At 35.9% G+C, this 14,800-nt stretch overlaps 1 protein-coding gene across 1 annotated transcript in view; it reads left to right on the top strand.

Annotated features, from left to right (window-relative positions):
- Positions 1-1,173: 1,173 nt before the first annotated feature.
- The window catches only part of EPYC (epiphycan), a gene marked incomplete at both ends in the record, with an annotated part of 35,198 nt that continues 21,571 nt past the window's right edge, over positions 1,174-14,800 (top strand). Inside the window, one exon of the mRNA XM_081249140.1 lies at positions 1,174-1,338. Within this exon, the coding sequence (XP_081105266.1) occupies positions 1,174-1,338 (165 nt within the window). The remainder of the gene's footprint in view (positions 1,339-14,800) is intronic.

A 14,800-nucleotide genomic window follows, 5' to 3' on the forward strand; every position in this document is an offset into this window, starting at 1 on the left:
TGTGCATAGGTACAAACACCACATGTACTGTTCTTAAAGTAAACCCAAGAAGTGTATCCAAAATACAAAACCTTTAAAATTAGACATGCTTGATAAAAATTTTACAAATACTTTGCTTCCTCAATGAATGATCACTAGGTAACACTTTTCATAGGCCTAATTTAAATGTTTGATATTAAACATAAGAGATTTTTTCTAAACTAAAATGTATGCAAAGGAGTACATACAGAATTAAAATAATTAAAATGATAAGATCTTGACTGAATCTCCCAAAAGCATGATGTTACCATGGAAACTAAGAATAGCATTTATTAAAGAATTACAAAACAAAAGATTGCTCTACTCCCATGTGTGTGCAAATCCTCCTCTAAGGAAATCTTGCTAAATGGTGACTTTTAGACATGTATTCCTATTGACTCTGAGTTTAAACTTTAGATAGCCACTAAGGATTGAAATAAAACACTAAGGGCTAAAGGAAAAAAATAATTTTCCTGTCTGCTCCATTTAGTTAAGACAAGCTTTGAAAATATTGCATTAAATATTAATTTTATGTGTGTAAATATTAAATTATGTATGTATTAATGATACCCAGAGGCAACAAAGAAGTAAAAGAAAGAAAAAACAAACCTTCATTATTTTGTCTGGAAAAAGCCCTAAACTTAAATGTACAAGAAACAGTCCTAGCTGTATTACGAGCCAACTCTGTCTTGGTTTCCTCATTTGTAAAGTGGTGTGACAATTATAGTGATTATCATCATCATCCTCATCATCCTTACATCCCAGAGTAGATGAAAGAATCTTAATGCTTAGTAAGTGGTAAAACTCTTAGATAATGTGAAGGCTTTTGTGAATAAGTATACCACAGTCTTTCTGCATACCATTTTCTCCATGTTTCTCTATAAAATAAAATCAATTTCACCATAATTCCAATATCTACTGTAAAAATGTGGACAGGTTTGTGAATTCATTTGAGCATCTGGCATCAATAGTCCTCGGAAGCCACACAATTTCATGTGCTATGTTTATAAATTATCCATGGAAAGAAAGTTACCAGCTTGAGTTTCTCAGTATTGACAGTGATTTATCATTCCTATTTAGTGAAAACTGTTCATAAGTTATTATCAATTAAATATGTATGTGTTTTAATATTTATTGATTAGGAAAGTTTGAAAAATGAAAACATTAGCAAGACTCGTTCTGGGACTTGTCATCTTGGATGCTGCTGTGGCTGCCCCAACTCTAGAATCCATCAACTATGACTCAGAAACCTATGATGCCACCTTAGAAGACCTGGATAATCTATACAACTATGAAAACATACCAATGGGTCAAGCTGAGGTAACTGATTCCTCCCACTCCTGAGACTTTTTAAAGCATTGTATGAGGAATTATTAGGGTTTCTTCTCTTTAAATAGATTTTTGTTTACTTATAAGTGGAGATGTTCCATCTTAATAATTTCATATTAACTTTTTCTCCAGAACATGTTCAATGTGATGGAGGTTAACATTCAGAAACTCTTTTGCTTTCTTTATACTTCACTTTGTTTTCTTTATATTTCCTCATAAAATTGAAAAATAAAAGAGTTTCTATCAAGTTAGAACAGAGAAAATTAGGGGAAGAGGCAATCAATGAGGAAAAGGTGAATTCAAATAGTACACCTAAAATGATAAGGAAGTTTGGGAAGTTTGAAGTAAAGAAAAAAGACATGAGATTAAAATGTAATAGAAGAAAACTAAAAGAATGCAGAAAAAGGACAATGATTCGAAACTTTACTGTATTCCAAGCTCAAATACGCTTCCCTAAATGACTGATTACCCTCAGCAGTAATGTAGGCATTGGCAAGATTACAGACCATTACCTAAATCTGATATGACATGTTCCTAATTAAATGGTAGGCTTTGTACATAACTAAAGGATACAGACTAATTTTTCTGAATCAGAAAACAAGCAGACCTTGAAATGCTGGAGTCTAATGAATGTACAACATTGACAAAAACTAATTAAGTACAAATAAACCGAAAGGGAAATTACATCACCTTTACAAGATCAGAACATATTGGGGGCAGTCATTCAAGTGTAAATTTTCTTAGAATAACTACTTTTGATAACTAGGGAAATGAAATATTTAGACAAAAGCATGTATTTAAATTGTATGGGACTTAGATACATCTTTATTAAAATAGTAAACATTCTCATTATTGTTTATGTTGCCTTCTAAAATACAAGAATTAGATTTTCACAGTACAGTAGTTTTTATGTATTCTCCCCCTGCACTATTCTTTTCCTGTCTTTCTCTCTTTTGCCATCTGTCTCTCTCTATCTTTCTCTTCCCCTCTTTTTAGTAAAGTTTCAGGCTTGACAGCAGGCCACTTTTCTTCTGAACATTTAGTTATGACTCTGTTTTTAAGTCTTTATCAACATTCAGTGCTTGACTCATTTCACTGTGTGGCTTCTGTGAAGGGGATTTTCTGTTGAGAATTTATAGTCATTAATACCAATCTTGCTATATGTGATTTCTGTATCTCTAATCGAATGCATCAATGTAGAGTATAAGAAGAAAGTTTTTCAGTGCTTAACTCATCTGCCCTGTTCCTTTTTCCATCTTGCAGAAATATTAAAAAAAAAAAAACTCAGTGAATATCTGCAGTTATCTACCAAATTAAATATTTTAATTTAAACTTATTTGTCATTCTTCCAAAAAATATTTCATCGGATTGGTGAGTACCATAGTGAATTCTTTATTTTAAGTAGGGCTGGGGAATTTGGATTCAAGGGTTTATTTATTCACTTCAGAAGACCAAATGCATAATAGAGGGACTACCATTTGAGACCAAGCCTACCCTAGGCAAAACTGTGAAGGAAGTGTATTTTATCTGCAGACTGCTTTTAAGCTATGCCTTGCTGTCAGAATCCTTTTTGCTGCCCAGGAGGCCCTAGACATTCTCATGAGAGTCTGAAGTTCTTCCTGCCATCAAGTAAAATTAAGCGAATATATATATACATATTAGCTTAATTAGCTTAATTATATATATATATATAATACATATATTATATATTAGCTTAATTATATATATATATATATATATATATATATATATAAAAAGATGATTTATTATACAACCTTTCCTCAGTATTTGCTTATTCTGGAATAACAACCTTCCTGTAAGGTACTGAATATGTGGCATTGTATCCTTACACACCCTAGCCCTTACTTCATGCAAACATTTCTAATTTTCATACTGGCTAAGCCAGACTCAGAAACCCTAACAACTGAGGGTTTCAGAAAGCCACTGCTAATCCCTTGTAGTTGACTGAAATATACAAGTCAGCCCTGATTTAACAATCCTTTGTGGTGAAGTCATCATCAGCAAACTGGTTTTAGGTGGATGATAGATATAGATACAGATACAGATATAGATATATACATGTGCTATAATAAAACTATAACACATTTGAAAACATCAGCTATACATAATTTTTAAAAGATATTTACGAAGTTGTTCCAACAGCAAAAATCAATCAACCAACCTACTCACCCACCACCTATTGGAAAAAAGTCCCCAAACAAACAAAATCAATATGATAAAGAAAATAAGATGACATAAGGAACAAAATTCAGAACTTTAACTCAGATCTCAACAACTTATTACTATAAATTCTTTACAAACAAATAACTAGCATATAATTCCCTATGGGAAAATATGAAATAAAGCCAATACTTCCAGTCATGTGAATGGATTCTAGAATTTGGTTAACATGGCATGAATTTCTTTAATGCAGTTTTGTAAGTTCAGATTCTGGAAGGTCAAATACACTTATTTATCTCGTCTTTATAAATTAAAGGCAGTGGTTGCACATGTTCTTGATCTTATGTGACACTTTTTGAGTGAACGCTGATCACACACCCATATAAGGTCCAGTTGATGAAAAAGTTCATAGTAAATGACAGACAAAGGGAACGATGGGATCAGAGTCTTCAGTTTTTTGTCCTTGATGCCAAGAGTATGGTTCTGCATAATTTAGCCTAGAATTGATTTCAACTGTACAAAAGACAACTTTATATTCTAAAGTTGTAAATTTATAGGATAACTGCTTCTAAATGCCAATTTCTTTCTTTTAAAGTCAAAGACTTGGCATCTTATGCCAACAGAGTAGACCCTTTGGTCTAAACTTGGAATGATTAATACTTAAGGCCTTTGATATATGTGGTAGGTAGAATTCTAAGATGTGCCCTAAGTGGCCCATCCCCTGATGTGTCCATGCTCTTTGTAATTGTTAACATCATGAATATATTGGGGTATCATCACTCCTGTAATAGGTTATGTTATATGGCACAGTTGAAATTTAAAAAGGGAGATTATCTTGGTCAGCCTGACCTAAAGTCATGAGCCCCTTAAATCAGTGTCTTGAGGTTAGGGCCAAAATTTGAAGCATGAGAGAAATTCAATGCAAGGGAAACTGTTTCTAGCTTTAAAGATATCAATAGATGGGTCTATGTTCATAGCAAGAATGCAGGAATTCTCTAAATGCTGAGGAGAAGCTTACAGTCAGCAAGTATATAAGGATACAAGAAACTCAGTCCTAAAGATACAAGAAACTTCAAGTACTTCAAGTACTACATGAGGTTACAGCCCTGGCCATCACTTTATTTTGGCCTTGTGAGACCCTAAGCAAAGAACCCAGTCAAGCCATCCTTGGACTTCTGATCCACAGAAACTATGCGTTTAAAAATGGGTATAGTTTTAAACTGCTAAGTTTATAGCAATTTGCAATGCAGTAACAGAAAACTACTACAATGTAATGATTTAAACTTTTTTTTCTGAAAGCCGAATTTGAATTACTATAAGGCTGCAAGGCTTCCATTTATGAGTCCAACAATTTACCTAGTCAGTGAACCAAACCACCCCTGATTCCCAGGGTTAGAATCTCAATAGAGCTTTATTGATTTCTATTGGTGGTAGTATATTCATTACCTCCTCGGTGGTTGGAAAAGGGTAATTGAAAGTATTTCTGTTTTGAAAATTATATGCAGCAACAGTATTTCAGATTCATGACTTACGTGATTTCTGATGATCTAGAATATCCAGGATCCACTGGATACTATGTTAGAAAAAGATTTTAGGCCCAGCAATTCCATCATAATGTTCTATATTAGCCAGTGGATAAATGTGCTGGTATAACATAAAGTTGTTGCAGTTTTTACTGAGCTTTCATTTTACTTTAACGATATGGATAGGAACTGGTTATAAGCCATAAGACCAAAATTCAGACGTTTTGCTTACTGATGAATACTAGCTAACCCTGAGCACTTATTATGTGTCAGTAGTGTTCTAGGAATATCACATGTATTATCTCATTTATTCCTCCCAAAAAAACAATGAAGTGCCATTATTATTCCCACTGAATATAGATGAGGAAGGATATCGAGACAAAGAGCAGTTAAGTAACTTGACTAAGATTACAGTTATTCATAATGTATAATCATAGTGATGTTCTCATATCAGAAAATAATTTCCAACAGACTAATGAAAGATTATATTATCCTCCCTCCATTTTTTTACCACTTTCTAATTGTCCTTTTAACTTGAACTGGTTTTGGTTGAGCTGAATGCCAGGTGCATTCTATACTGCACTCTTAGAAAGAAAAGCATTCTTCTATGGGTGAATAATGTGAACTAGAAGTAACATTTATAGACAACTGACTGTTATCTAATTACTGTAAGAAAAAAATGGCTTAGACTAACTACTTAGTCTGTACTTCAAAGAATAATTGTGAATATATATTTGCCAACATATATCCAAGTTATGAGTAATAACCTGAATATATGCATATATACACACACACACACACACACACATATATATATATATATATATATATATATATATATATATATATATATATATATATATATATATATATATATATATATTGGGAGTCTAGGATCCAGGGAAACATTTCCCTATTTTCCTTAAACGGTTCACCAAAAAACTAAATAGTTCAAAATTCTGTATTCTTTGAGTGGCTTAAGTTGAGACTGCATTTTTGACCAAGGCAGGTATTTGTTTCCATTTTCATGCTATAGTTTTTGGGTTATTGATTTTCCATTCCTCTTAGGTCTAAAAAAACATTGGTCCTGACCATGAGTAATTTATTTTGCCCAGAAAAGTACTCAGTGACTGTATTAATATTTATGGAAGTTCTGCTGAAAGATATGAACTTCCATTCCTCCAGGAAATTCTCCTTGGCTCCAACCAGATAATTAGACTTCTCCTCACCTATATCACATTATTTAGTCTTACATAATTACCTCTAATTAAGTGAGCCTGCACTGTTCCTGCATCTTCAATAAATACCAGGAATGTTATACCCTGTGGTCCCATGAAGCACTTGATTGTATTTGCTGTAGGGTGGCGTGAGGGCATTTACAACGCCACACAATGCTCTTTCATGAGAACGTGGAGGAACAGGTTGCAATTTTTAAGAAATCTGTTTATTTTCTGGGTCATACGTCTTGTAACTAAGTGTGCTTATCATTTTGCTCAGAAAAATGGCTCTTAATTGTTGCCTCATTCTTCGCTGGTGTCATATTATTTCCCACACCTTTATTTTCCTATCATCCTAATCTCCTCATGGAGATTTTTTTGAAGTATTACCATACATGCTTTAAAAACTGCCTTATATACTTTCTGGAATGAGATAAGGTATGTATTCATAAGTAAATAACATTAACAACTAATAAAAAAAAAACACATCAGTAACAATTGGCCAATAGGAAATTTCTTGAATGAGGAATGCTTTTCTTGCTATTACTCTCCATTGATCTTAAAATGAAGGCCAATTTTTCTCTTTCACAGAAAGAACAAGTGGCTAGATTGTTTAAAATTAACCCTATAAAGAAAACTCCCATTGAAATAAACACATTCAGCTTCAAAAATAGCATTTATGGATGAAGAAGCTATAAGCTCATCAAAGGGATGAAAATTAAATTTAGTGAAGTTATAGGAATGGGAGAGAACTCAGTGAAGGCAGTTGTATCCATTAACAATGGAGCAATGATTTCTTTTCTCTTGTCATAACACTGTGTTATGCAACACATGTTATTCTTCTTTTAGAATACATATTGATGGTCTGTAACACCTGAAATTACTTAAGTAGAATCAAACTAATTTAGGACTACTTATAGAAATCAACATCCACTTTAGATAATGATATATAAGAAGGATCTTAAAATTAGGTTATCTAAGTATAATAAATTGATATAGAACTTTGCTAATGCTAGAGAATAGTTTGTCTCAAAACTCATCTTTATATTTTCTGAACAAAAAGTAATTAAATTACAAATACTTCTACAATTTATTTCCTCTGGTGAAAAAGGCATGCAATACTTTTATCTTTATATTTGGAATTATGTCTCACTTTGGCCAATTTATACAATATGTTTTAAAGTTTCAAATATATGTTTGGCATATAAAATACCTCTTACTGGAAGAAGTAACTTGTTAAAGTGTCAGTCAGCCTGAAGTAAATATTCTTTTCAGGATGTGGCAAAAAATAAAAGCTAATCTTTCTCTTTACCCTCTCTTTTCACTGAAGATGCTCTGGAGGATGAGAGGAAAGAATTTTGCTGATGATCTTTTAATACGGTTGTCTGACTGACTTTCCATATGCTTCTTTCAAAAGCAGCATTAAACCATTTGATTCTTATTGTAAGCTATCTGAAAACCTTAAAAGAACGAAGCAACAAAAATGTACAATCATGGAGGCTCACAGGAAAAAAAAATTATTCATAGTATTTGCCAGTGATTTGTTTGTGTATCTGTATTATACATTATTTATGAGACCACAAATATAAGTTAATTATCATAACTGTCCCTTGAAATAAGACTTGTTATTATTAGTAGTAGTAGTATTAAAAACAACTAAGGATCAAAATGTTGCCCAAGGTTATTCAACTAGTAAGTTTCAGAGTAAAATTTAAACCAGGTTCTTTTAACGTCAAACTAGAGAGACCCTGGCACTAAAACCTCCATTATTTTCCTGTTCCTTCTCTTTCATCTTTACTTCTTTTAGCTGTGTCCAATATTGAGGTTTATTTTCTCTGAAATTAAGTAATTTGATTATTAGGAATCAGAAAAAAATTGTCAAGTGATTGCAATTAACACACTATCTAAGCATCTCTCTTAGCTGTCAAAGTATTTAAGGGAGAGACAGGACAGATGAGCCTTCTGAACTGAAAGCAGCTTTGTCAAAAATATGGGGACTGTGGGCTGCCCTGGTGGCGCAGTGGTTGAGAGTCCGCCTGCCGATGCAGGGGACGCGGGTTCGTGCCCCGGTCCGGGAAGATCCCACATGCCGCGGAGCGGCTGGGCCCGTGAGCCATGGCCGCTGGGCCTGCGTGTCCGGAGCCTGTGCTCCGCAACGGGAGAGGCCACAACAGTGAGAGGCCCGCGTACCGCAAAAAAAAAAAAAAAAAAAAAAAATATGGGGACTGAGCAGTCTTTGCCAAACACATTTTTTCCTCATTCATTTTCAAGATAAAGTAGAAAATAAGATACAGCTTTCACTGCCAATGTTCATGGTCACATTCTTTTAGATAATTAACATGAATCATTTAAATCAGTTTGAGTACCAGACTTATGCTTAGAGCAGAATTTCACTGCACTTAGCATACCTACATGCCAGCATGTGGAACCCACAAGAATATTCTTTAGTAACCCAGGCCGAACGGCTCAGGGGCTTTTAACATGTTCAGAAACCAACTTCTGATATAATGATAACCACAAAGAACACTTTGAAGACTGAGTAGCAAGTGGTGGGATAATTTGGGAGAAAGATAAATTTAAAATTCTGTTTTGTTTTACTAATATCTTACTTAGTGTTAGAGTAAAATTCCAAATAGCATTCTGGATTTCGAAGACTTTAACAAAAAGGAAGATGGGCCTATAATTTAAATATTATGTGCTGAGGAACTGAGCTTATTGGTTAGGTATACACTGGCAGGGTGGCGACCCTAAACTAAGCAAATAAACAGATGAGGACTTTTGCTTCTCACTCTGGCTTTGCCTGGGCACTTAAATCATTACCACACACACTACAAAGAATGGTGGGAGAAACCACTAGCTTTGGGTGTTGCTCATGTGCACACCCCATTCATCCTTGAGAGCCAGTTTTTCACAGTGTTGAGTGACATGGGCTATGGAGTCAGTCTCCTCATGTGTGACTCCCAAGTCCGTCACACCAACTGTGTGGCCTTGGACAGTCATACAACCTCTCTGAGCCTCAGCTTCCTATTTATAAGAAAACTCGTGAGAATTAAATTAAAAACTTAACGGTTTAACTTAGAGCCTGGTACATAGCAAATGTTCAATAAATGTTACTTTTTACCATGGAATCAGTCATTGAATCAACAGTCACGGAAGCTTATGCACTGGTGATCAGAGAAGCCGTCAGGGAAGGGATGGGATTTGCGCTATAATGAAGACTAACTCTACTGGGCATGGGTTCACCTTGCATCCGCTTCCCAATCTCTTGCTGAGAGCCAGGAACAGGAGCAGGTAAATCAGACCACGTCCTTCCCTGTCCCTCAGTATCCCTCAGTCGTTATCTTATAAACACACAATTTCAACACAATAAAGGAAGTGAAAAAATAAGAATAAACAAGATCAGTAGTTATTGGGACATAAGGTTTCTATGAGTTGTCACAAAATATATACATATGCTGAGAAATTATGTCTCCAAACCTGCCATTATTTTACTTATATGTTTATCTACCACCTTTTTTGAACAGTATGTAAGTCTACTTACATGAATAAAAGCTATAATGAATACAGAAGTAGATATATAAATATATATAATATAAATATAGATAAAATTAGATTAAATATAAGCTACATACAATATTATCTCATAAAATAGTTTATAATATATATATAATATAGAGTATATTATATTCTCCATATCACATCTTATATTGTATATTATTATGTGTTATATTACATTATAGTATAAAAATATAAATTAGGAGAGTGAGGCAAAGAAAAAATAATAGTTGAGAAAATAATATGAAGCTGGGGCCAAGTACATATTTGAAAATGCATACCATTTTGTATCATGATACATATAGAGACTTATAATATTGAAGTTTTCTGGGCAATAGTGTTAGGTTTTAAGGAACCTCATATGTGCTTCTGCTATGCCCTACCTAACTTTAGAATCAACTGAGGGACAGAAATGGGACTCAGACAAATAACATTCCAAATATCCCCTTTATTACTGATAAAGGCTAGGTTGTAATATATGCCTTAGGTGTGAAGCAACTATGGGCTTCTTAATACAAAACTTCAGAAATAGACTAGGTCATCAGTCACAGGCAATGCTGGCCAACCACAGGCCTCAGAATACAGTAAACCTTCGCACATACACAGAGGGGCAAACCAGAACTTATGCGCCTGACAGGCAGGCGACTCCCCTAAAGAAGATGAACCACTCAGGCCAAGCTCCTTCTCTCACTCACCAATCACCCTGGTCTTTCTTCCTCTCATAGGAGGAGTGAGTCAAGGGGCCCACAGAGGATATTCCCACTCCCCAACACGGTGGCCTCTCAAGCCATCAGCCTTGCCCATTAGGTTCAGTACAGCTTTCCATGTCGAGAGAGAAAAGCAGCCCACTTCTTAGGACAGTCACTCCTACCTTCCCTGCCCTCATGCCAACTGGCACTCTTAGATGTCCTCTGGAAGTCTGTAGATTTTGACCCCAGAAAACTCTGAAGTGGATCCAAGAACATCAGTGAATTTATCTCAAAGGCCTCTCTGCACCTAAGATTGAAATTTCACTCTCAGTTCTACGTTCTACCTCAAATTATATCAAGCCACATTATCTAATATCAGAGTTTATGAGAGTTTCTGCAATGAAATGAAATGCTAAGTAAATACACTCCAATAAGACAATTCCAGAAACACAGAGGACACGGATTAGCATATAGCTCTCCTACCTCTATAAAGTTTTTGAGGAAAAATTAAAAACTGCACATAATGTCTCTTACATATTAGAGTCTAAACTTGTTTAAATCCAAAGATATTGCTGTACAAAGTCAGAATTACTAGCCTTGTGATTTAAAAGTCTAAAGAATATGCAGTCCAAAACTCCCCTTTCTCAATTTCTTTTGCTTCATCACAGCTAGATGAATTCTTTTTGCTTGGGTCAAGCTGGCTTCTTTCAGTAACTACAACCTGAATAGCCTCTACTAGATACAGATGTAGTTCTTCAGAGGCACATAAATTGCTATTTGTTCATTACCAAGTCTCCCATGACCTTGATATTTAAAGAGAATGAAGCATTAATTGCACATACAATATTATCACATTATTGACCTTAACCCCTATCAAATTTTTAAAAACCAGATAATCCTGAGTCCCTAAAATAGTTATGCTAGGCAAGAGTATATTCCCCAAACCAGTACATACTGTCCAGAGACCAAGAAGACAGTTGATGGTACCTGAGAAGTTGGAAGATGGAAGAAATCTTGGTTTGACCTCATCAGATGTTGGTCAGCATTGTCTCTAGTCTGCATAGTTTGAGCTCAAGTACAAATGGGAGAAATCTCCCACCAGGAGTTAAATTATGGTACTGTTTTACCATGATTAGAGCAGCTGTTCTTCAAGTGTCAGCATCTCCCGGGAGCTGGTCAGGAATGCTAATTCTCAGGTCCCACTCCAGACCTAACGAATCAGAAACTCGAGAGGGGGGCCCAGTGATCAATGATTTAACAAACCCTCCACGTCATTCTGATGCACCTACGGTATGAGCAGCACAACGTCCCCAAACACAATGGCTCTTCTCTCGGAGTATTATTGGAGATATTCCTGTTTCTTAGCACAGTTTTTATACATCCTGTTTTCTAGCACAGGTGATTGAAGGCAGGCCCAATTACCAGGTCCATCTTGGGCTTCTCTTTCTTTCTGCATACTGCCTTTGAATTCCCATTTTCCTGCTAAGCCCTGGTATTCTGGTACCTGGTGTTGCATTGAGTATGTGTTCTGTCAAGTGACAGATTCTGTGATAAGCAAGGATTTTCAGCCAGGGGTTTCTCCAGTCTAGAAGCTACGTGCCCCAAGGGCAGGGGCTTTTACTCTTGCTTCAGGTTGTGGAATTCAAGAAATCCACCTCCCAGAGAGTTTCCACTTCTTCCCCATGTTTTTGTTTTGTTTTGTTTTGTTTTTCAGCTGGAGAATCAACCTCAGCAGATTCCTGAACTGAAACTGCTGTTGATGTTTCTGATGCCTGTGGTCCTTGGGAGGCTAGTAAAAAACAATCCTTCTACCATATTCTCACCAAGACCTTACTCAACATTTCAAAGTTCCAGGACTTAATTAGCATTTCTGTCTCCCACATCCTATTCTGCGGAATTAATTTCCCCTCTAGTGTAGTGGTTCTCGACCTCGGCCATATGTTTGAATCACCTCTAGAGTTTTAAAACATTTCAATGCCTAGACCATACCCTAGACTATTAAAATCAGAATCTCTGGGGGTAAGACCCAGGTAGGGTATTTGCCATCCCTCAGCTATTCTTTCAGTGTGTCAGGTACTATTTTTTTAACCCGTTTAATATGCTTTTCAATTTGGTCCCTTTACTTCTCTTGTACTGTGTGCTAAATGACAGCTTTTTTCTCTTTTCTTTCTGGTCCAGATTTTTGTTTTTCTGACATAGTTCTCCAGATTTTGTCTTGTGGCATCTTCCACAGAGACCTTAAAAAAATCAGTAAACTACAAATCTGCCAAAAGTAACATTGTTCAAAAAGTCTTTGGAAATCTTCACATTTCTGAGTTGGATAATCCTATCCTGGACGTGTTCTCCTACCATACTAATTTCTAACCCCAGATGGGACCTGACCTCTTATTGCCCTACATAGCCTTTTTCTTAAATGCCTAATTTTCATTAGACCCTCCCTAATTCCACAAATTTCTCATTCTAACACTCCTAGGCCAAGTTATGGTAAACCTTGTTTTGAGTTTGCCAGGAACAGAGAGGCTTACACTGTTAAGGTACACGCACACACAGGCATTGAAATCATTCAAGAATTACTACTTGGTAATGCTGTCATCCATCAGGTTGTACAATTATTGGCTTGTGATGTCAGTGTACTCCACATGAGACGCAGACGGGCGGGCCCCAAAGGATAAGCACAGTGACAGCATGTCAGTATCTTCGTTAACATTCAATATGGGGTTTAAAGAGGTAAATGGTATATATGCTAATATATTAAACACTCCATTTCTTAATGCATAGAAGGAGAAAAGCAAATAAAATATATCTAAAAGATATTGAGGATTGATCAACTCTTTTTTAAGTGTGTTTTCTCTGGAGTTATGATATCAAAACTCTGATCAAAGACATAAACACGAAAGAAATCAAATACAGAACATTTAAGATAAAAATCCTTCACAATAACTATATTGAATCTATAACATATATGGAATGGAAATTGAAGGGGATCCGTACATTTTTGTACTGAGATTAAAAAGGAAGATCAGGGCTTCCCTGGTGGTGCAGTGGTTGAGAGTCCACCTGCCGATGCAGGGGACGCGGGTTCGTGCCCCGGTCTGGGAGGATCCCACATGCCGCGGAGCGGCTGGGCCCGTGAGCCATGGCTGCTGAGCCTGCGTGTCCAGAGCCTGTGCTCCGCAACGGGAGAGGCCACAACAGTGAGAGGCCCGCGTACCGCAAAAAAAAAAAAGGAAGATCATAGAGTGAAATATTGCCAAAGCCAATTAACTGTTACTCAGCAGCCTTCTCCTATTGGCAGGAGGATCTCTATCATGTTAATGACTGCAAAAACTTAACGATAGTCAGCAAATATAAGGGTTTTGAACCCTTGAAAGACAGTCCTTCCTTTACATTATGCTATTATAGAGCTGATATACCCAGGGTCCTTTGTTCTGCTCCTATGAACTTTTGATTATAATCAGGCCCCCAAGTGAAGCTACAGAGACTACAGAGAACATATTGGTGGCAATAACAGGTTAGCCTCCTGGTTTAGTACAGTCTTTGGAATTTGTTTAAAGTAATTCTTCCCCTGAGAGATAAAGTCAGGTTTCTAAATTTGTAAAATTTTTCAAGCTTTTACCACTGAGACTGTACATTAGGGAAAAAAATAATGTAATAACTATCTATTTCGAAGGCAATTGGCTACTAGCTGCTCCTCCCTGGGACATCCTCCAAAATGCACGTTTTCTTATTCAAAATGTCTATAATTACGTCTGATAATATATACATCATCAACATCATCATCAATGAATAGCAGTTGTATGCAGAGAAGTTCTACATATTAAAAGGCACAGCTTGTTATAGCTTGTGCCTCAATAAAGTCTGTGTTAGAAGGAACAATTTGCTTTGTGTTAGGATGGGAAAGATTGAAACTTAAAAAATTACTAAATTACTTCATCATTAAAAAAAAGAGCTAGCATTTGAAAGGTTCTAAATATCTTGGTTTTCAGTCCAACTTCTTTGTTTTCAATTACTGTGATTGACTGCCTCTCCCTGCCCCCATCCTCATGAGATTACTGATTTCAGCCTACACTAAATGGTCCTGGCATCCTTACGTGGGGAGCAAGGGCAGTAAGGGGAAAGGGAACATGAACTGACTTTGCTATTAAATAATGTTGCTACAGCCTTTGCCAAAGTTCCCTACCAATACTATTTGGAGACATTCAATTAGAACTAGATGATACATTTTGTGAGAACTAAGATATTGGAAACCTATTAAGTTTCTGGAGTCTAAGGGGATAATGGTGAACAG

This window comes from Mesoplodon bidens, assembly GCF_964165515.1.
Source record: "Mesoplodon bidens genome assembly, chromosome: 11".
Lineage (NCBI taxonomy): Eukaryota > Metazoa > Chordata > Mammalia > Artiodactyla > Ziphiidae > Mesoplodon > Mesoplodon bidens.